This window comes from Cladophialophora psammophila (assembly GCF_000585535.1).
Source record: "Cladophialophora psammophila CBS 110553 chromosome Unknown aczJe-supercont1.4, whole genome shotgun sequence".
NCBI lineage: Eukaryota > Fungi > Ascomycota > Eurotiomycetes > Chaetothyriales > Herpotrichiellaceae > Cladophialophora > Cladophialophora psammophila.
In genome coordinates this window covers 1020134-1044608 of record NW_006912925.1, presented here as the reverse complement: position 1 = coordinate 1044608, position 24475 = coordinate 1020134, and the positions used below count along the sequence as shown (strand labels likewise).

General features: G+C 52.9%; 9 protein-coding genes across 9 annotated transcripts; 6 read left to right on the top strand and 3 right to left on the bottom strand.

Annotated features, from left to right (window-relative positions):
- Positions 1–3732: 3732 nt before the first annotated feature.
- Positions 3733–4797, top strand: A1O5_03304 (uncharacterized protein; the record flags this gene model as incomplete). Its single annotated transcript, XM_007743916.1, has 2 exons — positions 3733–3868; positions 3926–4797. 2 exons carry the CDS (start codon positions 3733–3735, stop codon positions 4795–4797), a joined length of 1008 nt encoding a protein of 335 aa, XP_007742106.1.
- A 768-nt stretch (positions 4798–5565) lies between these two features.
- A1O5_03303 (cytochrome P450, family 51 (sterol 14-demethylase)) lies at positions 5566–7425 on the top strand (the record flags this gene model as incomplete). The annotated part of the gene is made up of 5 exons (XM_007743915.1): positions 5566–5763; positions 5840–5950; positions 6006–6092; positions 6172–7257; positions 7369–7425. The coding sequence occupies 5 exons, from the start codon at positions 5566–5568 to the stop codon at positions 7423–7425; spliced, it is 1539 nt and encodes a 512-aa protein (XP_007742105.1).
- Positions 7426–7498: 73 nt separating this feature from the next.
- On the bottom strand, positions 7499–8198 carry A1O5_03302 (uncharacterized protein; the record flags this gene model as incomplete). Its single annotated transcript, XM_007743914.1, has 2 exons — positions 7499–7961; positions 8104–8198. The coding sequence occupies 2 exons, from the start codon at positions 8196–8198 to the stop codon at positions 7499–7501; spliced, it is 558 nt and encodes a 185-aa protein (XP_007742104.1).
- A 1644-nt stretch (positions 8199–9842) lies between these two features.
- On the top strand, positions 9843–11567 carry A1O5_03301 (uncharacterized protein; the record flags this gene model as incomplete). Its single annotated transcript, XM_007743913.1, has 1 exon — positions 9843–11567. The coding sequence occupies one exon, from the start codon at positions 9843–9845 to the stop codon at positions 11565–11567; it is 1725 nt and encodes a 574-aa protein (XP_007742103.1).
- Positions 11568–12576: 1009 nt separating this feature from the next.
- A1O5_03300 (uncharacterized protein) lies at positions 12577–12912 on the top strand (the record flags this gene model as incomplete). The annotated part of the gene is made up of 1 exon (XM_007743912.1): positions 12577–12912. A coding segment is annotated over one exon (336 nt), but the record flags the coding sequence as incomplete, so codon positions are not given.
- Positions 12913–14507: 1595 nt separating this feature from the next.
- A1O5_03299 (allantoinase) lies at positions 14508–16163 on the top strand (the record flags this gene model as incomplete). Its single annotated transcript, XM_007743911.1, has 1 exon — positions 14508–16163. The coding sequence occupies one exon, from the start codon at positions 14508–14510 to the stop codon at positions 16161–16163; it is 1656 nt and encodes a 551-aa protein (XP_007742101.1).
- Positions 16164–16231: 68 nt separating this feature from the next.
- On the bottom strand, positions 16232–16990 carry A1O5_03298 (uncharacterized protein; the record flags this gene model as incomplete). The annotated part of the gene is made up of 1 exon (XM_007743910.1): positions 16232–16990. The coding sequence occupies one exon, from the start codon at positions 16988–16990 to the stop codon at positions 16232–16234; it is 759 nt and encodes a 252-aa protein (XP_007742100.1).
- A 404-nt stretch (positions 16991–17394) lies between these two features.
- On the top strand, positions 17395–21465 carry A1O5_03297 (uncharacterized protein; the record flags this gene model as incomplete). Its single annotated transcript, XM_007743909.1, has 1 exon — positions 17395–21465. The coding sequence occupies one exon, from the start codon at positions 17395–17397 to the stop codon at positions 21463–21465; it is 4071 nt and encodes a 1356-aa protein (XP_007742099.1).
- A 378-nt stretch (positions 21466–21843) lies between these two features.
- Positions 21844–23698, bottom strand: A1O5_03296 (uncharacterized protein; the record flags this gene model as incomplete). Its single annotated transcript, XM_007743908.1, has 2 exons — positions 21844–21980; positions 22015–23698. The coding sequence occupies 2 exons, from the start codon at positions 23696–23698 to the stop codon at positions 21844–21846; spliced, it is 1821 nt and encodes a 606-aa protein (XP_007742098.1).
- Positions 23699–24475: the final 777 nt, after the last annotated feature.

The window sequence follows — 24475 nt, the reverse complement described above, 5'->3', positions numbered from 1 at the left end:
AAAATCAGCACGTCGTTCACCAGGTCGGTGCCAACGATATTCCTCTCGCAAAGCATCCTGAGACCTCTACTTTCCGTCCGGGCAATATTCCTCCTCAATCTAGAAAGTCGCTGTAAGGCGCTGCTCGCTCGCTGCGCATATCACCACCTGTTGAGTCTTGATCCGTGGAAGACGCCCACCCTCTGGCTTCTGTGGGTTCGGATTGACTAGTGACTTCTCCTCTGGAGCCACTCTTCACCTTAGAGAATGTAGCCACAAGCGATGTCACTGAAGATACGATTAAAGAAGCTGCCGCTTCGTTCTCTCGTGCATATGGCGTTTGGGGACTGCATGCACTCAAAAAGATGGGATCTTTCGCGAAGCTCGGACTGTATCTCGATGTCCTCTCGTGCTGAGGTCAATAAATATCGTAATCGTCGCAACAGGCTGTCGGGTCCGCATGAGTGTCAACCGTCTGCGACAAGAATATTTAACAGACCATGCTGAGAAGTACTTCATTAGAGCTATGGTCGGTAGCAGCCTCATCGGTCATGTTTTCGCCACATGCTGGAACTTCGACGGTCGTCAGGTCTGTTGGATTACGCAGCGTCGCCGGCTGGCTACCAGGGTGAGCGCTCTCCTCCGGTTCCTATATACTATAACAATCTCAACCTTAACCCGCCTAGCTTCTACTTAAGCTCTGAGAGGGTAAGGAGGACTGTGCATTTGGTATTATTCTAAGCTCACCACCCGCCGCCATCCTTGCGGCTCAGGTTAGCCACATTACAAGGAAGAATTTTGCGGACACGCGCCACAGGGAGTCGTTTGCTGTGCCGACACAAGTTTCTGGCTCGACCACATGGAACCGGCTGAAGCCCTTGGCAGCAGTCAAAGCACGAGGACTTGGATGACCTTTTGGGGATCTCCCCGATGGTTGTGAGTTCCTCCTCTTGGTCAAGGCAGCATAGAGGGACTTGCAGAATACTTATGGAGGGGGCCGCCTCGTGGAACAGACAATCCCAGCGGTGGAGAGTAGCCTCAATCTTCTTTTCCCAATGTCATCGTCAGAACTTGAATCGCCGATCTGCCTCTTGTCATGATGTGCACCAGCAGGGTCGAGGTTGTTCCGCTCTTCGACAACGACTACCACAATTTTGAAGGGCTGCTTCCAACTGCCAATCTTTGACGAACTGCGGGCGGGTGATGGGCTTGTCGCTGTCCCCCGCCCCGCCCCGCTGAAAGCAGCCCCAGCGGTGCCACGAGGCTGGTGAGGCAACCGGGGGAAGACCCAATTTGGCCCTATAATTCATTCATGCTGCGTACAGTACAGCGCAAGGCACGCACTTGATAAGAGAGTTATCCGCCGCCAAGTTCAGCAGCTACACAGGCTACTGTCAAACTAAGCGCCTCTGCGTTCATCTTGGAGCGTCTTTACTGATAGCCGGCGCCAAAGTCTGCCAAAAGACATCTTCAAATGAGAGGGTCAGAGGCTAAAAGGTGGTGGCCACTCGGTGCTGGGACAAAAGCGGGACCAAAGATCAAAGCAGCTTGGCGCGTCTACACGCGTTGACAACCCCCCTATTAATTTACTAGCGACACAGTCAAATAAATAGCTCTCAGGAAACTGACTATCCTCTTCAATGACTAGGCTATTATGGATCATAAAGTATATACTCACTGGACTACTCCGCAGCGACAGAGAATACAAACTAGATCTTAAGATGCTAGACTCGGATTACTCACTAGTCCAGGAGGCCACCGAGTCACTCAACGGAGCCTTTTTACGAACATAAACGTACCTATTGTAACTGGCTTTCGAATATCACATAGCGACGACTCTCGACGACTCAAAAACAGTACGACTCGGTCTGAAACACGTGGGCGCAAGAAACAATTAACTGAACGAGATATTCGAATCGCTGAACTCGTTCTATGGCAGAATTACTTCGATGGTCGCGAATTACTTACCCTGGCAAGATCTAGCGCTTGAGGCTGGCCTAGATATCTCTCGTAGAACGCTGCAACGATATCTAAACCAGAAAAAGAAGCCTCGGAAAGAGGACGAAAAGCGTGTTCACGCCTAGGCTGTAATCGGTTTTAACTATAAAAGTTAATTATATTGTAACAGACCACTTCAGGGTTCGGCGTGCACGTGCAATAACGCACAGAGGCCTGTCCAGCAGATCGGGAATCGAGAACGCGTTTCTGGTTGATGCTGACAAGACAACACCACCACCAACACCACCCAGAGGGGCAGCGGCTAGGGCTACGAACACCTAGCACAGCGGCAGCATCGAGGAACAGGACAGAACTGATAAAACACTCAGGAATTAGGTAGACGGCGCCAAAAACCATGGAATTCGTGATACTCTGCTCAAATTGTAAAGAATGGCACTCTGCTAGCACTGTAAACTGTTCCGCACCCCCCCTTTCTGCCAGCCCATTTAGGTCTGACATGTGACTAGACAACTTTTCCTCCCTGCCACCGCTCTACCAGCCCAGCACAGCCCATCACAGCACAGCCACTTTGCCCTGTTACAATACAAGACCTCCGAGCTGGTCAACGGCAGTCTCGAATCGTTGATGGAAATAAACTTCCGCGCTGGGTTCCGGGAACGGAGCCGCAGAGGATAAATCGACCGCGAAGACGTCCAGGCCTGAGTAAGGTTGTTTCAAAGAGGGCAGATAGGTGCTATGGAAGGCAAAGGAATCATGGTCCAGCTCAATAGCTTGCTCACCATGCCTATTTCGCGGCGACCAACATCCTGGTCGCGAAGAAGCCACTGACCAGATTGCAACTGGCCGATGTTCTCTTAATTTGGTTCTAGTGCTCGTGACTCGGGATCAGAATGACGGGCAATCAGGGGAATCGGGAAGAGCGAATCTGGAAGAAGAGGGAAGAGGGAAGAGGGAAGAGGGAAGAGGGAAGAAACAATCCTCGAATGTTTGTCGTGTTTGGAAAAAGATCAGAAGCTCGGTATGTAGTTGATGTCTGGGGGCCTCTGGGGGCCTTCAATTCTTGGTTGGTAGGTTCAAGCAGCCGACAGAATCTCAAAAAGGCTAAAGGGGTTTTCGCCTTTGGTGGCGCGTGGGCCAATCCACTCTTCCCGACTAAAGCTCGCAGGAGATTTTATGCAGCCACGTTTGAAAGCGGCCCTGAATAACCTGTGATTTGGCCAATGCAGGGTCATCAGACCGCTGCGGCTAACGTGTCACCGCATCAGGCATTCCTGGACATCCGTTCACGGTTGGTGGAGGGCTGAACTTTTAGGACGCTAGCTACGGCGAATGTTACACAGCATATGCGGTCTCACATGTTGCAAATGAAGAGCAACATCTATCAGAGCCTCAAATACCAGTACTGTGTCCGGCTCCAAATATGAGTCAAGCGTCAGGATATGTCCATGTGTCTTCTGCGTATAAATTCTGCTAAGATCCCCGCGCTAGTTGGAAGTCACCCACGTTTGTCCCATCCTTCAATACATGTTCCCCATTCCCCCAGTCCTCACTCTCTTTCTTCTTGAGTCTCGTGTGACGCCATGCCAAAGACCACCAGATCACATTCTTCCAAATATGGCCATGGAAAGCATGCTCCACCTCCCCACAGTACTATATCAAATCGTCCCAAGGCTGGCATTCGACGGGAAGCTCCATCATTCTGGCGGTTAAAATACTCCGGTGCTGACTGTCACTAGTGACGATCCACCATCCTATATTAGTGTCAAAAGGGATACCAAAGCTGAGGTGAAGTCAATGTACGAGGTGTTGAACCAAACGAGAGAAATCGATAAGAATGACAAATATACACTCGCTGTGGTCAGTACAGAGGAGTTCGCTTCCCTCCTCGAAAGCAAGTTCGACAAACCATGGTGGAAGAAGCTCATGACAGGTAATATCTCGATATTCTGCCCTTTACAGTAACAACAGTCACTTAAAATCCCTGAAGGAGTGCAACGCCGAGAGGGGTGTCCGGTTACCATCACGACAGCCAAGCGCTTGCAGAAAGCAATTGACCTCGTTGAGAGTTACCTTAAGGCATTTGAGAAAGCGGAAATTTTTATGCTTGTCCATGCAAGCGTGCGCCGCATGTCCTTTCACGTGGCCGGCGACGATGTCGACACGCTCACCATCATGCGTTGGCATGGGGCGTCAGCTTCACGCGAGAATCTCATAATTGACGGCGCATCGACATTCGCGGCCACTAGACTGGATGACTGGCAAGTCAATGACGACAGAAACCTCTACATCGGCAAACATGGAATTAGCATCTGCGTCGACACGACCAAGTCCTCTGTATGGGCAGATGCCGCATCCCGGCCGTGGGGAGAGCTTCCTTCACACAGGCTCGAGGAGTTGAGGAGCGCCTTGCACGAGACGGACGGGTTGTCTTCCGAGACCGACTGGTGGGATAAATGGAAGGGCCCTGCGGCAGCCGTACTTGGCGTCATAGCTGGGACAACTAAAATGGCTGCTGGCCTAAAGGCTGCAGCTGGCGGATTCTACGTCAAGTACGCCGGCACTTTCGCGCTCACCACTCATACGCTCGAAGTCGGTGCTGCTAATGCGAAGATCACGGCAATCGCAACAGCGGCCGGCCCGGCCCTTCTGCTTGGCGCAAGTGTTGCCGCTGCAGTCTACTTCATTCCCTGGAAGAGGTTCTTCAACTGGCTCGGAGGGATTCTCCCCCGGATCTTTGAAGCCTGTCAACAAATCTGGGAATGGTTTGCCAGCTGGTTCGCTCGCTTCACGGAATGGGTGCGGGACACGTTTCAGGAGTCGTCACGATGCCGACCGAGGCAAGCCACATTCTCGGCATAAGGGCAAGGGGACGCGGGTAAAGTTGAGATCAAAATCTACCGGTCGTGCTCTAGAAGCATCGTGACACCGCGAGACTCATGACACGAATTCCCTAGGACAGGAATCTGATAGGCCTTCCTCTGCCCAAGTGCGACTCTAAGGCGCACCTTAGCCTGATCCGAGCATTTTCCAACATACATTTCGAGTTTCTGAGAGAAGGGTTTGGAGAGAGCGTTTCGTAATCTGCGAGAGATCCTCGCTAAATCGAGGGTTTTACGACATTTCGCATAGTGTTTCTCAGTTTTCTCAGTAGAGCATTCCACAGGAGAGCCAGCCCACCGCAAAGCCTAGGCGAGAATCACGTGCCAGGCATCCAGCTTGGTGTCTTCGCCAATCCGAACTCTCTCTTACCTCCCCCTTCCCGTTCACAACAGCGACCAACTTCAGGAACAGATGGCCACTGCACAAATTGGGACCATCAGGGCAAGGTCGATGTAAAGGCTGAGTAGGCAGGTGAGTAGAAGGTGAGAGGAGGGTGGGAGGTGGATGAGTCATGAGGTGATGGTTTTAAAAGTGGCACCGTCGGGGTGATCCCAAAGTGAGCTCCCTGCGCAGATTTTACTCATCTTGGCGCTTGGAGCCACTAGGCTTACTTTGGACAGCGGAGTGGACTCTTCACCGCCAACTTGACCGCCGCGTCTTCTCGCAATGAATCAAACTACGATCTCAAATACGGCCTCGAACAAGTCTGAAGACGGCCAAAGCAGCTGGCAATAGCCGGGTCCAACCATGTCGAGCCACGTTGTGAAGATTCTGACTTCCTTGGTCTGGGTGATCGTGATCTCGATCCTCACTAATATTCTCAAGCAACTGTTCTTCCGGAATTCTCACGCACCACCAGTGGTATGGCATTGGTTCCCCTTGATTGGCAGCACGGTGGATTATGGGCAAGACCCATACAGGTTCTTCTTCAAATGCCGAGAAAAGGTACGCTACTCGTGGGACCTGGTGTTGAGTCTTGTTCTACGCCAGTGACCCGCCGCCCCCACTAATCGGTGTCTAGTATGGCGACTTCTTCACCTTCGGGCTGCTTGGGATGAAAGTCACAGTATTTCTGGGGGCTAAAGGCAACAACTTCATCTTGAATGGGAAGCTGAAGGACCTCAACGCTGAAGTAAGCATGCAACAGACCCCCAATCAGAGCTATGGCAAGCTCACCAGACCTCTAGGAAGTATATGGTCCTTTAACCGTGCCGGTCTTCGGTCGAGGCGTGGTTTACGACGTGGACAATGCAAGGTTCATGGACCAAAAAAGGGTATGGCCAATGACTCCCTGCTTCCCTTCAAGAAACTCAGTCCGGCATGCCCTCGTCGCTAACACTCTTGATTCTGCAGTTATTAAAAGAGGGCTTTACAAGTCAGAACTTGCGCGCATACGTTCCCCAATTTGTCAAAGAAACCGAGCTGTACATCGATACCAATGCTGCCTTCCGAGGTGAGGGCGGGGTGTGCGACATATCTACCGTGCTCTCTGAGATTTCATTGTACGCAGCGGCTGGTTCACTCCAAGGAAAAGAGGTCAGGGATTCTTTCGACTCTTCGTTTGCCACTTACTACCGCCATCTCGACGACGGCTTTGCCCCCGTCAACTTCATGTTCCCGTGGCTGCCCATACCTGTGAATCGGCGACGAGATCGGGCGCAGAAGATGATGGCCAACCTGTACATGGCCATTATCAAGAAGCGACGCTCGACCGGGAATCAAGATGGCAGCCATGACATGCTTTGGGCCCTCATGGACGGCCGCTACAAAGACGGGACTCGACTCTCAGACGAGGAGATAGCTAACCTCATGATTGCCCTCCTCATGGGGGGACAGCACAATACTGCAGCCTCTGGAACTTGGATCATGCTTCATCTAGCTCACCGCCCACAGCTTATTCAAGAGTTGTACCAAGAGCAGCTCAATGTCCTCGGTGGCCAAGCACCAACACACGACACGTTGCAGGACCTCACACTGCATAACAACGTCATCAAGGAAACGCTCCGTCTCCACAGCCCGATACATTCCATAATGCGCAAGGTCAAGCAGCCGATGCAGATCCCCGAGACAGACGTCGTCGTCCCCGCAGGCCACATCTTGCTCGCCGCTCCCGGAGTCCCTTCTCGATGTGAGGAGTTCTTTCCGGACCCGATGGCCTGGAAGCCGCATCGGTGGGACAAGCCCGACGAGGCTCCGGAGCAACAACCGCAACAACAGGGCGAGAAGAGCGAGGACAATGACACAATAGATTATGGGTACGGAGCTGTCTCCTCAAAGGCAGTGAACAGCCCTTATCTGCCCTTCGGCGCCGGCCGACATAGGTGCGTTGGCGAAACTTTTGCTTATGCACAACTGGGAGCTATACTTGCCACGATGGTGAGGCTTTTGCAGTGGGAGCAAGTCGACCCCACTGCGCCTGTGCCAGCAACGGACTATTCTGTAAGTACTCTGCCCATCATTGAGCCTTCGAACCGCCCTAGATGCGGGTTTTTCTCCCCTGATATTCAACGTTTCAAAGCATCAAAATGCTGATTGGTTATGGTCGGGCAGTCCATGTTCTCACGGCCAATGCATCCAGCTACAATCAAGTGGCGGCGTCGGCATTAACGTGTCCCGCCACCTACTAACATGCCATCTTGTCACACTTGAACTGAGCCCCATCCATGCTTGCAGAGCGATCCTACAGAGATGCAGGTTGCGGCATATCTGGCGTTGCTTCGTAACTGATCCTCCCCGCGGGCAGAAAGAACAAGGCCACCAATGCCCCCCCTCTGACTTCGGGATAATGGTGCGTCCCAGGTCCTGGACTCGTCCAGCCTGCACCCTGCCACCCCTGCATGCCCATCAACTCTGCCGTCTCATCCACCAAGATCACGCAGTTGATCTCCCCGTACGGATGCTGATGGTACTGTCCCCGATACACCTCCTTTGAATCCATATACACCGTGGTGATCGAGATGTAGTTGCTCTCTGGCGTGGGCGGGGCGATGCGGCCGCGACGGTACTTGGGCCCGTCGAGTTCGTCGCGCGCCACCCAGCCTTCCTTGAGGCCCAGGCGCATGTAGTGCGCGAAGGACTCGTAGAAGGGCGTTCCCGGGCCGTATTCGCTGTTCAGCCGCGCTTCGAGGTCTTTGCCTGGGGTTCTGGCATGGGGCAAGCAGAGACATGTTAGTAAAAATTTTCGGTGGGAGGTTACAATTGACAGGTGAAAGACGTCCCGCCATGGGGGTTTGGGGGACGGGAAGACGATGAAAGGTGTTTGTCCGGGGGGGAGGCTCTGCATACAAGTTCTTGACCTCTCTGAAGAACTCGTGGCACTTTGACACGAATTCCTTCGCGGTAGGATATGCCTCGAGATCGAGGACCGGGGCATCTGCCATTTTATTTGTACTGTTCCGCGGGTCTGGGCTTTGAAGAGAGAAAGAAAGACAACACGGCTGTTTCGATCAAGCAATCACTTCCCTCCTCTCTGTCTCCCTTGCTTCCTTTTTTAATGCCGCTCGTTCGTTCGCTCCCTGCTTATCCGAGCGAGACGCTTGAAATGCTATCCTCGAGGACGAAGAGGATCGTCGAACGACTGTTAAATAGTCGATAGACCTGATTGTGCAGCCGCCACGCCGATACGTCTTGGCGACCAGTTTTTGTTTCCCGTAATCCTTCCTTCTTCCTGAGGCCCTGTCCTCTAAGCCAGATGGTTGATGATCAATAACTTGGTGATGTGCTGGGCTGTGCTGTATTACCAATTAATGCCTGAGCCTTTGACTTCAGTCCTCTCGCCCCTCAGCGCGGATCGTTAGTCAGTCAGTCAGTCAGACAGTGAACGAACGAACGAAGCGCTTCGTACGTACGTAGTCCGCGAACCAATTCACTTGGTACCCACGTAGGCAGCCCGACGACCCTCGTGTGGAGTTAGCGGCTATTATCTTCGCGAGCGGCTAATGTAAATGTGTAAGCCCAGGTGTTTACTCCAGGAAGTCCCGTAGTGGAGAGGAGGAGAGAAAGAGGAGAAGCGTTCGGGAGGACATGCTCCTCCACGTGCCGCATTGGTGCGTGATAAGCCGAGTTGGATTGCCGATCCGCCATATATGGACAATGAATCTGTGCTACAGGACGTACTCGTACTTACACCATCTACGACATACTAAATTCTACATACTGCGTCTGAGGCTGAGGAGTTAACTTATCAAAGCCTCCTTCACGCCTTACACCGCAGCAGCGGCAGTGATGCGGAGTGCATGTGGAGACAGATGAGGCCTGAATACATTCGCATCTACCGAGTACCTACCGCAGGTATTGAACGCCACGCCTGCCCCCCCCGCCTTTGGCCTAGTGGTATGTACTCCCTCTCGTTCGCATTTCTTTGGCAGGGCGTGGAACTACATAGAAAGAGGGAGTCATCTACGAGCATGTAGAATAAGGTGTGCAAATGACAAACACCCTCGCAGTCCGGGCCGCCTTTTGTCGTGGCAATCTGCCGGCTATGCGCCCCATTAGGCGATCACGGTAAAAAGGGGGAATTATTGCACGAGAGGATATAGACAGGATTGATTCGGTTACTCAATTGCTGATGAATCAGACTTGGACCTGGACCTGGACCAGTTCATTTTCTCCTCTCTTGGGAATGCCACGTATGACCACTGCTCACTCATTTGCCGAACCACTAGCAGAGAACCCGAGCAAAAGCATCCCAAGCATCGTCCTGCGCCGACAATCACTGCCGTGAGTTTTGGAAGTGAGCACAAGCGCGCAGGTTGTTCAAAACCTAGATTTACCACCTGAGACCTTTGATTCCAGAACATGTGGGTGATATGCTCGGTTTGGAGGTCGAACATTGAACTTGATCGACAAACATCACGAAAACACGCTTTGGGCCACTGAGTGCTTCCGGACCAAGCAACCTTCGGTCGTAATGGAGAGCTTCGATCTGGTCGTTGTGGGAGCAGGTGAGTTGATTCGCATCATCAGGTCTGCAGAGGAATGCCACGCTCATCCAAACTATATTCGCAGGATGGCATGGCCTCGCAATGGCAAAGACATATTCCGAGGTCTGTCCAGACTCCAGCATGCTCATCATAGACTCCGCCAAATCCATCGGCGGAACATGGGCCAAAGAACGTTTGTACCCTGGCCTCAAGACAAATAATATAATCGGCTCCTACGAATTTGGCGACTTCCCAATGACACCCGAGAAGTTTGGTGTTAAGCCAGGACAACATATCCCTGGTGCCGTCGTGCATGAATACCTGTGTCAATTTGCGGAGAAATTCGGCCTAGTGTCGCGGATGAGGCTTCAGACGAAAGTTGACACTGCAGAACTCCTGGAAACTGGCGAATGGCTGCTCCAGGTGCGTGGAGAAGACACTGAAAATGATGGACCATCGTCCATGAGGGCTATGCGGCTTGTTGTGGCTACTGGGTTGACGTCCGAGCCATACGTGCCCGACTATGCTGGCAGGGAAAAGTTCACAGGGAACTTCTTCCATTCACGCCAGCTAAGAGATCGTGCACAAGATATCCGGACATCAGAAGAGGTCGTGGTAGTCGGAGCTAACAAGTCGGCATGGGATGTCTGTTATTCCGTGGCAACCTCGGGAGCGCACGTCAGTATGGTCATCAGACCAGAAGGCGGCGGTCCAAGCTGGGTTTGGCCTGTCATATTCTCTCCTTTCAAGCTATCCATTCAAAGAATGGCGACCACCAGATTCTTCACCCTCTTTGAGCCCTGTATCTGGGCCGAGGGCAGCGGCTTCAACTGGGCTCGGAGATTGTTGCACTGTACGTGGCTTGGTCGACAACTGGTAAGGCTGTTCTGGAAGATACTTTCAAATCCTGTGCTCTCGGCGAATGGGTACCACACACACCCGGAGCTGGGAAAACTAAAGCCTTGGGCATCGATGTTCTGGATGGGCAATTCCTTAGGCGTCCACAATTATGAAAGGAACTGGTTCGAATTCGTGAAGCAGGGAAGGATAACTGTCCACGTCGCCGACATAACGTCTCTAGCCGGTAACAAGGTACAACTCTCAAACGGCGAAGTTCTCCTTGCTGACACTTTCGTCTGTTGTACCGGCTGGAGAGTGGTTCCGCCGATCAAGTTCATGCCACCAAATACGGCGGCGCAATTGGGGCTCCCGGGCCAAGACACGGCCGGGATCAAGTATCTTGTCAAAAAAGCAGATGAGGAAATTTATAGAACCGTCCCGGAACTTCGATCAGGGCCCCTGAGGGTTCTGCCAGAGGCATCAGCCCCCGTCAGTGTTTCCGGCAAGACTTTGGCCCACAGACCGTACCGGCTGTACCGTTTCATGGTACCACCAGCAAAGGCATTTCTCGACCAACGTAACATAGCCTTCATCGGCGCTCATCTTGCTCTCAACGCCATCACGGTGGCACAAGCTCAGGCATTGTGGATAACAGCATTCTTCCAGCACGAGATCCCGAAGCTGAAACCTTCATCAATCCCGTATCAAGATATTGAGTATCAAACGATCCTGCAAAGCGAGTACTGTCGACTGAGACATCCTCCTGCTGGCGGAGGCGCAGGAGAAAGATGTCCGGATCTTGTCTTCGACGGGCTACTGTACACTGACTTGCTGCTGCAAGATATCGAGATAGAGAACTTTCGGAAGCGTGGTGTTTGGCAGGAGTTTTTTGATCGGTATTTGCCTAAAGATTATGCTGGAATGACAAGGTTGTTGATTGATCGGATGACGCATAACCAGCGATACACCGTACCTAAGTCAAGATGAGCCTGCTCTCGAAGGACTCCCACACGGTGCTCTGAAAACTCAGTATTCTCCGGCTCTTCTCCAACCCTGCGGTCCGTCACGCACATATTGAGATGCTGAGATGCACGGAACCGGCAAACAGGAGCTCATACGCGCATCTTGACATCGGGATATGATCATCTGCGTCGGCCTCGCCGTAAGTCGGCGCCATCAACGCACATCCAAGTTGTGCTCGAACAACGGGAGAATGATTTCTCCCATCTGTGATTCGGGGAGCATTCATTCCGCTGATGTCCGCTGATGTGCGCAAGTGGGAAGGAGCGGCACTTTGGAGGGCTTGAAGGGAGGAAGGGGAAGGTGGAGTAGAGAGGAATTGGCCCATGGCAAGGAGTGCCTTGATGCAAAGATGTAACACATGAGCAGACGTCCCACGGTCCTTGACTCAGGCAGACCCCAAATGAAGTGGTTGTCGTCAGCCTTATTTCGCTGCAATGCCAGCAGCCTCGGAGCCGCCTAATAACCCCGTGTAAGAGGCTGGGGTAAAGATCTGCCGCGTACGAGTTTGAACCACTCGGATAGAGTTTCGGCCCCTGTAAATGCTTGAGTACTACCGAGTACCTTTGTTTAGTTTTCTTCTGAGACCATATCTCTGGTTAGACATTCGGGCTCTACTAACGTCAGCCTGAAGCCCGATACTCGCCCCAGAGGCGGATTTAGGAGATACAATGAGCACTGGGACTGTTCATCTGTGACTAACTGTTGCCAGCATGGACACGATCATGGAATTAACACTTCAGCCATCGCAGAGTAAAGATGCGAAATTGTATATAAAGTCGTGTGCGTCTAAGCATTGAAGGCTGACAATTCGGCAAATAGCATTGAAAGATAAAAAGCAGGAGAAGAGAACAATGTTTGAGTCAAGCTGCCTTTGCGGTGCCAACCGATTGCGTTGGGAAGCTGAGCCCTTTTTGAGAGTATGTCTGCCACGCTTTTCCAGTTAGTTTAGGTATTGACCCTCGTTCAGATGCGTTGCTGGTGTGTCGATTGCAAGAAGTTCTCGGGGTCAACGAATACCAACAACATCCTGGTACCCCTCCAGGGGATGAGAGTGGTAAAGGGGAACCTTAAGACGTTCACTTTGGATGTCGATACTGGGAACCAGATGACCAGCTTCTTTTGCGACAACTGTGGGTCGACCTTGTACCGCAAGAGCAGCGGAGTCAGTGATGGCGTGGCCGTGATGATTGGTGGTGTGGATGGAGATGAGGTTCTACACGCCAGCAAACCTCAGGTGGAGATTTATACGAGTAATCGTCCGAAATGGGTCGCTCCCATTGAAGGGGCTGACCAGGAGGAAGGGATATGGCATCCAAGACCTGACCAGTTGCTTAAGCGTGGTTGAATTGTGAGCGGCGGGATCTGGGGTTGGTGAGAGCGAAACTGGAGAGACCTCATCTGTGAAAGTGATCAGGAGAGTGTTTAGCAATACATCTGATCCAAGTAGCTTGACCTGGCTGATAGAGCAGAAGGAGGAAAATTGAGAGGAGTTGCAGGCTGGGAGACCAAACACATGCATAGCTTTCCTCACATGGTACCCGGCACGTGACCAACGTTCTTTTGTGATGATCCTGTGACCACGAAATGCAGGAAGCACCTCCTCATTTCCATTTTCCAAAATCCTCTTGTTCTTTCCTCTAGGCTTCCAAACTTGATCTTTATCTATCTTTCACGATGCCCTCTGCCCGGACATGAAGATCTGCCGTTGCACACTGATGAGAAACTGGACGCAGGCATTTGCCATCTCGATGAAGCTTCCAGTGAGCTGTAGCACCCGGCTGTGTGATTCTAACCTTCAAAAGTCAAGATCATTCGATTGTCATCGCCCTTGCTTGCCTGCTTTTTCCTCGGTGAGCCTCCGAGCCACTTCCGACAGTCCATTGGTCACCGCAACCGCTGAATGTGCGTTCTTCAATCACCCTATTCCCGGCTGCTCCTTGCCTGCGCAAGCCGCGGAATTCCTGTGCGCAGGACCTCAAACTTTTACCGGAGCAGAGCGAAACTGTTACGTCGACTTTACGCTATGTGAGCGAAAATTGAGCAAGAGGAGAGACGACATATAGCAAGGTGCCAGTCAGGAGTTTTGATCGAGTAAAAATGGACATGCTATCGAGTAATGGACATTCCTTTGAAGAGCTGGCCGAGGCCGGCGAGCCGGATGTGGCTTAGAACATGCGCAAGGACCCTTATCACAAGCCACCACAAGGGCTTCCGAGTCCCGAATTCCGGCGCATGCAGTCCATCTCTTCATGGGGCAAAGCGCCCTTCCGCAAAGCTCCTGGTTCAGGCACATGTCTCCATTTCCCAACGATAACAGGGCGTACGTCAGCGACTCAGCGCCATCGATGCCCACCATCCCACCAAAATTCAACCTTCAAGTTCCCGCCAGACATCTCCTCTTATCGCTACTCGATATGATCGAGTAACAGATACCGCCCACGCCTCCAGCGTCGGCGCTGATGCCGAATTTTACCAATGGCAAGTCCCAGAACATCCCGGATTCTAGATGTTGGTCGGACTCCTCCGCATGTATCGCTTCACCTCTCCCTCTGTGATATCTTTGGGGATTCACAGCAGGACCTGTCTCCCGACAGTGACTGCGAGTGACCCGAGCTGAAGCGAAGAATGCCCGCGAGGGGCCGTTTGAAGGTGGTATGTCTCTGTTCTGTCTCTGTCCTTTGTTCTATCCACTTTAAATCTCGCCCAAATTCCGTGCTCAAAAAAGGTACCGAGTACTGAGGCGACGGTTGACTTGCGCCTTGCTTATCAACTCGTTCGATAAGAAGTCTGCTTCCCGGTTCACATGCTCAGCATCTCCAATCCACGCCAGCGTGTGCACACAAGCCCTGTGTTGTTGATATCGATCCATTGCAAGCGGTCGGTTCTCTGCCACCTACCTTAACAATGACTAGCTGGACCAGAGCCATCCATCCCTATCCGACACCTCCACGATCTCCCCCGAATGGCTTGTTGGAAGCCGCAGGCGAGTCTCCGATAACCGTCATCGCTTCGTCTCGAGCGGTCCGGTCTGGAAGACTTTCCGCGGCCACAATCGTCATATCCAATGCCACAGGCAAAATCACTGCGACCTTTGATTCGATCGTCCCTGCGTCCGATTTCCCTCCCAATACTCCATATACAGACTACTCACCGCATATACTCCTGCCAGGCTTGGTGGACGCCCATGTCCACCTCAACGAGCCAGGCCGAACAGAATGGGAGGGATTCTACACGGGGACGCAGGCCGCCGCGTTTGGCGGAGTTACGACAGTGGTGGACATGCCATTGAACGCTGTACCGCCCACGACCACAGTGGCAGGGCTGCAGGAAAAGATCAAAGCAGCACAAGGCCAATGCTGGGTTGACGTTGGCTTCTACGGAGGCATCGTCCCTGGCAATGAGCGAGAACTGAAGGCTCTAGTCAGAGAAGGAGTAAGGGGGTTCAAGGGATTCCTCATCGACAGCGGCGTCGAGGAGTTTCCTGCAGTCTCATCCACCGACATTCAAAAGGTCTTCGCTGAATTAGCAGATGAGCCTACGACTGTCATGTTCCATGCAGAGATGATACCGCCCATTGCAGACTCTGTCGGAGACGACGTCCAGATCTCACTTCCTCCTTTGCAGCCCCACGGGCCGCTGAATGCTTACAACACCTTCCTTGAGTCGAGACCGCCCTCCTTTGAGACCTACGCCATCGAAGAGATTCTCTCCTTGGCCCACCTTGCGCCGAACTTACCACTGCATATTGTCCACTTGTCAGCGATGGAAGGAATTCCGCTGTTGAGGAAGGCACGTGCGCAAGGTATCAATATCACAGCCGAAACATGTCCGCATTATTTGTCCCTGGCAGCCGAACAGGTTGTATTGGGTGACACTCGACACAAATGCTGCCCACCGATTCGGACTCAGTCGAATCAAGATAATCTCTGGGAAGAGTTGAAGCAGCATGCGCTTGAAGGCGTGATCAAGACGGTGGTCTCGGATCATTCTCCTTGTACACCTGATCTCAAGATCCTCCCTTCCCACATCCCGGGCCATATCTCTCAACCAAAAGATAGCGTCAGGTCATTACAATTAGAGACCGACCGAGGCGACTTTTTCTCCGCATGGGGAGGGATTTCATCTGTGGGGTTAGGGCTACCCATCCTGTGGACAGAAATGTCTCGCCGCGGCTTGATTGGGCCGGACAGCGCCATCACCGACGTGGTGACTTGGTGCTGCACCAATACTGCTTCACAAGTCGGTCTGGAAAAGCAGAAAGGTGATCTTGCCGCCGGATTTGATGCCGACATCTGTATATTTGACGATACAAAGGAGTGGATTGTTGAGCCTAGCACGATGCTGTTCCGGAACAAATGCTCCCCGTATCAAGGGAAAACCATGATCGGGCAGGTCAAAGAGACGTGGTTAAGGGGGAGACGGGTGTTCGTGAGGGATGGGTCTAACAACGGGTTTGTCGGCAAGGAATGCGAGGGGAAGTTGTTGCTGGAGCCAAGGATGAAAGAGTTGAAGAAGGTGAAGAGTTGGTTCCGCAGGTGGATTTATGATTTCGACGGATGAGCCCTCAAGACGGTCTTCAGAGAGATCCGGACATGATGAAGCTAGACATTCTTCAATCCAACACCATTTCAAGTTTTGACCTTCTCTTGGTCTCTCTGCCATTTCTCTCTTACACGCCTCCTCATCCCGCCATTGATTCCCCTTCCCCATATCTCTTCTTTCTCCATGATCGCATTCACATCGACAGAGACAGGTGTTCCCTTTGCATCCAAAGCTATTCCTCCTGGTGCTTTGCCAGTATACTCTCCCAGCACAATTTTTCTCTCGTGCTTCTTTCTCTCCTTGGCCCTACTCATCTTGACTTTCCGCAAATACGCAGCGTATACACCGACTTCAGCAACTCCCACCACAATCCCGGTGGCTAGTGAGCCGAGTACTCGTAGCCCGTCGTTGGCCCACCACCGCGTCAAGTAAAATATTGCTGCTGCGCAGAGGATTATGCTGAGAAAAATGTTGAGGACAAGTGAAGGGGAAATATCGTCGTCTTCATCATCTTCGCCGAGCTGGATGGAGCTCGAGAGAGAATTGGGCAAGAGAGAAGCGTATTCCCGCTGTTCTTGTTCCCTACGCAGCTTTTCCATGAGAGCGACGTATTCTAGTGACGGCTGAGGTTTTGGCGGTGGCGGCGGGATATAGATGCGGGTTCCCCAGAGGAGGCTGTTGAGGGTCATGGTTTTGGTGAGGCGGGACATTGCGATCAGGGTTGAATGCTCAATTGGTTGGCCGCATGTTGTGGGTAGGTCTGCGGCGGCCAGGGACGAGCGATCATCGGAAGAAAGGGAGGAGATGGCCGAGAGGATGCGAGGTGTCGTTGTAAGGAGGACCATGCTGTCGTGTCTCTTGGGTTACCCTCGTGTATCATACGAGGAACAGGCGGGTCTCAGAGTTCTATGCGGAGTGATGATGGAACTGTCATGAACAAGGCAGCCCTAAATAGTCTGTTAGCTAGCGAGGTCCCCCGCTGGCCCCAGGCGCGCCAGCGCGTAGCTAGTGCTCAAGTTAACCTGTTCCGTGGGGGAAATTCTCTCACTCGCGAGTCGCTATTCACCTTCCAATCCTCCACTCCACAGCTGTTCGGCGATCCGATGTGGCAGCCCGTCAACTTCAAGTCCTCATTTAACGCGCATCTCAATCTTCCCTCACCCGGCGTGGCATCTGTCGGCCGTGAATATTCTCAGAATATGAAGCACTCATTCACATGGTGCTATTATTATGGGTCAGAGTCAAAGTCATGAGTCCGGGTCTTCCTCACTTCACACCCCAGCAGAACCTGATGACCGTAAGTGAAATCCTGTTGACTTATACCGTTGTCGCATTTCAGGCAGAGCGATTGATCGCGCATTCAGAAGAATTTGACATCTCACAAATCCCCGACGACCGAGACGAAACTTCCGGCCCCAAATCCGATGCTGAGCCTGATCGCGATCAGGCGCCTGCTCCCGATGAATCCGCAGACATGCGACAACGTTCTGGTCGCAGATACGCGAGCCAACCCGCGGTGGTGAAACAGAAGACAAATGCGCCACGTAGAGAATCCAAGAAACGCAATCGCAGACGGCGGCGGTCCTCGAACTACACCAGCAATGACGCAGCCAGTGAAGTCTCCAAACGAAAATCTCCTCCTTTCAACCAATATACAAACACAAGCTCAAACTATCGACCGTTGAAAGATACAGAACCAGAGACCTATCACATATATGCGACGTCGGATACGAGTGATGCAGAAGGCGCAGAAGGCCCTGTGCGGAATGGTGGGATTAGTCCATTTTCTGCAGTAGATGGAGCAAGTCGGAAGAACACTGCTCCAGTGTCTGGCGTGGGCGTCGAGAGGCTGCAGGACGACAATCTAGTTCTTGAGCAGGCTGAAGCTCCCCACGAAGACCCCGCACCTGAAATACCTGTCGCAACAGAGACGAAGTCGACAAATGGAGGGACTTGCAGTCCGGTAGCTTCACAGCTACGACAGCCCGAGAACAACGACGAAGACCGGTTTCTATGCCCTTTCGCGGACGTTCACAAATGCAAATTAACTTTTGCGACGAGAAAGTCAGCCATGAGACATTCGAACGTTCACACAACGAGCTTTGTTTGTGTCGTCTGCAAGAAACAGATGAGCCGCAACGATACGTTAGTCAAGCATATGAAGCTGCACAGTGCATTGCAGATCGCGTCCGCGGAAGCTTCCTCAACCCCCATTGAAGACGCACAGCCTGAGGAGCCCGAACAACTCCAACCTCCGCAGCCGAACGTTGGGGCGCACGCCGAGGGCAAGGCAGGAGCGCCGCCAGGAGAGCCCCCGGAAGAATACTCAATAGAAATTACGACTCCAGGAGAGGAGTCGGAGCCTCAGGAGCACGGTCACCACACCGAAGTCGAAACTCGGTCAGAGGGACAGGAAGGGCCGAAGGCCGAGATGAGCGAAGCTACGCCTGATGTCGACTTAGCCGAAGAAGTTTCCGACCAACAGTCAATTTCCCCGTCTAGCCTCTTCGACGAAGCAGCAGGTATCATTGTGAAGGAGACCCCAATGCCCAACGCGGACCTCAAACGCAAACGGAGCTCTGAAGACAGCACTGGACCCCCACGGCCTAGATTGGAAAGAGCTCGAAAACGCAGAAAGGGGTCGCCCAGCTCTCCGCCTACATCTGACCCGCCTGATGAAATGACAATGCCAGATTCTACGAATATGTTAATCCCAACGGACGTACTTCACAGTCGGCAGATGACACACAAGATTGTACCACGACTCCAGAAAAGGCAGGCTAGTATGGACGGCTGGGCCCAGAAATATATACCAGGTTCGGGCCTCAGGCACCCGACTCTGAATCCGGAAGCACCGCCGGCCTCGCGTCCCGCCGCGCAACAGATTGAAGTGGTCATTTCACGATCCAGTCAAGCTGGTCCTTCTAGCATCAAGCCGAAGAAGAAGAAGAAGAAGATCGCGCTGGCACACAGAGTAATGGGTACCGATCATGAAGGATCTGAAGCGAATGCCTTTGAAGGGCTCGGCCAAAAGAAACGTAGAAAAGCTACTTACGCAACACCAAAGGGCAAAAAGCGAGCAGAGGCCGGTGTAGACTACTCGACTCCAACAAAAGATCCGACTAACGGCGAAGTTGATTTATTTGACGCCGTTGGCGACATTGAACCCGTCGACATCGCAACGTCTATTGCCAAAAGGACATTCCCTGCTCGAAGAGGACAAAAACGAGGCGACGGTCAAGAAGACGATGACTCCGATTTCGATGCGGGTCAAAACACCGAGTCCGAGGACGAAGTGACCGGAGCAGAACCAGCTAACAAAGCCACCAAGGTCACTAAAGCTCTGAAGATCAAGGGATCTGGCAATGGAGATTCGTTCGAGTGCGGCAGGTGTCACCGAAGATTTGCAAATCGGGGTTCACTCAACAATCACTTGAGGAAACCTTCCGCGCATGTGGGTCTGCTCAGGTGCCAGAGGTGTTCTGAGGAATTCTGGGCGAGTACTGCGCTGGCCGAACATGAGAAGGACACGGGCCACGGGAAGGGCAACGGCTCACAAGGACGCATTGGCCCCTTCAGTCAAACCGAGGTCGACAAACTGAACAGGTGGAGAGATCAATTTTGCGAGAAACACAATATCAGCCGGGTCCAGTTCAACGATATGATGACTGACACTATGGTACGAGAAAAAGGAAGCAGTTGGATCTGGCCCTTCATCGGGCGAACAGCGTTTCTCAAAGAGTATGTCGATGTACTCCCAAATCGAAACAAAAGGTCGCTGCTTCGCTATCGTGAGCGAAACTTTCAAAATGTGGAGGGGTCGAAGAATTGGACGGCCGAAGATGACAAGGAACTGATTCGATTACACAAAGAACTGGGACCGAAGTGGGCTGAGATCGCAAGGAGGCTAACAAGGACAGTGGATGCAGTCAGTCAAAGGTGGGGGCATAAATTACGGTACGGTGAAGTCGACACTGGTGAATGGTCGAGAGCAGAGGATGACAGGTTTCGCAAGATTTTGGAGGAGCTACAGCACGATTCGGAGGAGAACAAGCTGCAGGATTACCGCATTCCGTGGAATAAGGTCAGTGAGAAAATGGGCACACGGTCTGCGCAACAGTGCTCAAATCATTACCGCGCTCGACATGCAAAAAAGGCACGAGGGACGTGGATTAAAATGGATAACCTGGAGCGGACCTCTGCTTCGAGTAAGGTTTTGCCGCCTTCGAAGATGGAGTTGAGGTTAAGCGGACAGAAATTGAGAACAGGATATTCGAAGAAAGGCCTGTCGGAGGAGTATGTTCTCGACGAGGACGAGGGTAGTGATGAAGGCCGAGACAGGGGCCAGAGAGATCGCAACGCTACCGAGAACGACAAGTCAGCTGAGGATATTCCAGACGAGGATCATGATGATGGCAAGGGTGAAGGCCAGAGAGATCGCAAAGCCACCGAGAACGACAAGTCGGCAGAGCATAGTCCAAACGAGGACACTGGCACCGATCACGAATCTGACTCTGAAGCAGATGTCGAGGTTGAGAGTCAATCGCGCTCGTCCGCCCAAGGTGCATACGAGGCCGACAGCGTTGCTCACACACGGATTCCAGACATCGCAAAAACGCCTGGTAAAACTCTACGTTCGAGCCAATTGTTCGAGCAGACCCAGGCCAACACTTCAGCACTAAAGCCCTCGCAAACAAGCAGTAGGAAGGCAAGACTCCAGGAAAGCCAAGAACGACCGTCGCCGAACATTCCCATCCAGCAACGGCGACTGGAGTCGAAGTCTCCTTTGCAGGAGATTCCGGTGCTGGAGAATGGTGAACTGAGTCTCGAGGAGGTTGAGGAGGAGGATGAAGAGAACGAGAGCAAGAGCGGAGTGAGCGACGCCGAAGAATCCAAAGACTCGGATGCGGCTCAGCAGACAGATGAGGAGCAAGAGACTACCCTCGAGGACGCTACTGATGAAGGCGAAGATGGGCCGGCAGGGCAGCTTGTCGACGATGAGGCGACAGAAACCGAATATAATGATGATGACGATGATCATGGAACTGTAGATACGGGTGAGGATCTGGATGAGGACGACGAAGGAGACACTGATGATAACGCTGACGAAGGAGCACTCGGGGAAGATGGAGAAGATGAAGATGAAGATGAAGTCGTATCCGGTGGGAACACATCAAGTTTCATGGACAGTATCAACGAGTCTGCGAAACGGTCGCGGATACGCAGCAGTCAGAGGCGACTAGTTACTGGTCCAAGGCATCGGGATCCCAAGGAGCGAAAACTGGACGACTTGGACCAGGACGGTAGCGACGAGGAATGAGGGCGAAAGGATAGACCAATGAAGTGATATTGCAGAGCAAGTTGGCCTCGATGCCTTCCCTGTGCGCAGCCTACTCGTTCATTTGAGTGCCCTGAAGCAGAATTTAAATTCGACACAAGCCCCCCCGGGTTAGATTCAGCAGCGAATCCCCATCCGTAGACCGGAAGCCATGTTCAGGTATTTCACGGATTGTCGGGTGGAAATTCAGCACCTGCAAGCAAACCGGAATCGTAGGCACAGAAAGATTACCGTAATTAGAGAAGAAGACGAGGGCGGAGGCAGAAGCAGAAGCGCAAGCGAAAGGAAAGGGAGTGATTGCAGCAGCAGGCGCCCTCGCTCTCGCCTCTCCCATGTCGCCTCTGGTATAGTTAGCTGATACTACTCGGCACCACCACCACCGCCGCCGCCGCTGGCGCCGGTGCCGGTGCATTGTGCTTGCTCCAACTGCAATGTCAAGCGGTACTTCCTCCGGCGCTGGCGCCTCGCGCCGAACGGCCTGAGGAGGATCGCGGTGCCTGCCGCCATGGTGAACCGCGTCTCTTTGTTCACAGGTTGGTGCAAGACCGTCTGCCAGACACAGCGTAGCAAGGCGGAATTCGTGGCTCGCTCGTCGGCGGATGCTGAAGACGTGAGTGTCCGTCCCGGTTGTGGTGCCGCCTTTCGTCCCAATGGCGTAGTACTCTGTTGTCCCGTTCCCGGTCTTGTCCTTGTCTGGCGGGAACGCGGTCCAGGTGACGAAGTCGAGATCTTTCTTGACGTCGTCGAGGTGGTGCTGGATCGCTCGTGCCGCTGCAATCGCCATATCGATGTCTAACCCTGAGAGAGGGTTGCCGCCCCTTGGAAGCTGCTCCTGCTGTTGTTGCGCCGTGTACAATGAGCTTGGATCCCTCAACGTGAGCAGCTTCATGAGGACCGTCGAGCCGGCGTCTTTCACCGGTATGTGGAAAACCTTGCAGAGGCGCGACAGGATCGGCTCCGTCACCAACGGCAGGATCGCGTCGCGGCAGATCCGGAGCAGTAAGGCCGGAACGATTGCGATATGACGCGGGATGTCGGTTGCAGACGGGCTAGACATGTCCGTCGCAAACTTCGCGGCCTCCTCGATGCGCTCTGCAAGAGGAGCGGTTTCCTTCACGTGACCGACATGGTAGCAGCTGAAGCTGACCGTCGACTTTGAGACTTCTGGCTGGCCGTAAAAGGTGGCGTGCAAATCGAGCTGGTTCTCGATGTACGGCAGCAGTGGGCCGTCTAACACAAGACGGTTTGCGTGCCCCGGAAGGCTTGGGGGGATCGCGCACAGCCAAGAGAACCTGCCTTCGACCGTCAGGGCCACCAGGATGTTTTGCAGCGCTTCGTGTTCTGTGTGAGTAATTTGGTACTGTACGGATTTCAGCCGAAGCACTCCACACAGCGCGTAGTATTTGTCGCAAGGCAACGTGGCATCAAGAGAGGTGGCCAGTTGGAGGACGTTGGATGGACAGAGAGTGTAGTTGAAATAATACGCCCTCAGGCGAAAGATCCGTCGACACCAGCTCGCCAGCTCCCCCAACCACTCTTTGTCCGAGTGCGCGCGGAAGAGGAGGGAGGCGATGGTGCCCAGATCTGACAGCTTGATCTCGCCGCCACCACCATCGTTGAGAATGTACTCCTTGCTGAGGAGGATTTCCTGGAAAATCCACGCTCGTTTTCGCCACGCACCGGCGAAGATTGACCGAAGACTTGACAAACAGCTCTCCTCCAGCTCTTCGGTCATCGTGACTGAGGCACAGCTTTGGGTTAGGATGCAGGAGTGGTTGTCGTCGTCAATGTCGCAGCCAAGGAGCGACTCGGCCTTCTGCAGAGGAGCAATGTCGACGCCTCTGAGTAGGAGGACCGTACACCTTGCTTCGGAGTATATCTCGTTCATTCGTGGCACCCAGTAGCTCTTGTCAGCCGCTGAGTCCTGGTCGATGCACTTGCAATCAAGCCAGCAACGTGTAGCATGGCCACTGCAGATCTTCATGAACGTGCTTGCGCCTGGGCCAACGACCGTCAGAAGTCTTTGGCGCAACTCAGGCCAATGGCGAAGATGGTGACCGGCGTCCGGGTCATCGGTCCAATCGCTCCAGACGTATGAAATTGCCACATGCTGTGCTCTTCCAACCTTGTGATGAAAGAGTTCGGTTTGAGGGTCGATCAGGGAAAACCCGGATCGCTTTGAGGCGATGATGCTCCGGGGCAATGTGGTCGTCATACCCGCAAGTCAATGATGATGTCAGTCGGCGATGAGGCATCCTCTAACAGATGGATATAGCCAGCTTCTGACCACGTCTCAATAGGCTTCACGGTGTTGTAAACCCGCTGCGAGGCTGGCGTCCCTGTACGAGCTTCGAGACGTTTTCTCTTGCCATTCTCTGACCGATTCCGACTGTGTGTAATAGTATTTCTTGCCAGGAGGGAAAAGCCATATGCACGAGCAGAAAATGCGTTCAGAGGTTGGTTGCTGACAGAAAATATACAGTTCAAAAGCTCGAAAGCAGTATCTCATAGACGCCCCGCCTTGCAATCTTCTGGCTAGGTGGGCCATCCAGCCTTGCTGAGTAACCGAGGAGATAGCTAATCAACGATAGTCTGCTCATGTGGGCCCCAGGCTAGCTCAGCCTTGCGAGGCAGTCGGATGATTCCCGGCCAAGTCAAAAGTCAACCCATCTCCCTATTTGTACTTGTAGGTTCAACATGGCCCTCCGCATGATTCCGCCTACGTCTGGTAATATGGACTCGAACCACGTTGAGTTTGCCATACTCGGAGTCCCTCGGTCCCTCGCTGTATGGGGAAGAAAGAGGTGGAAAGCCCTTGTTGATATATTATATCACACCACTACGTCAAACCTGCCCGGGCCCAGTTTTCCGACTTGCAGAGTATATATATATATATATAAATCACCTGAGGAGAATCATTCGTGAAGTACTTATAGACACAGAAGGGGATTATTAAAGCCCGCTGAAATCCTAGCGAGAACTAACTTCACCT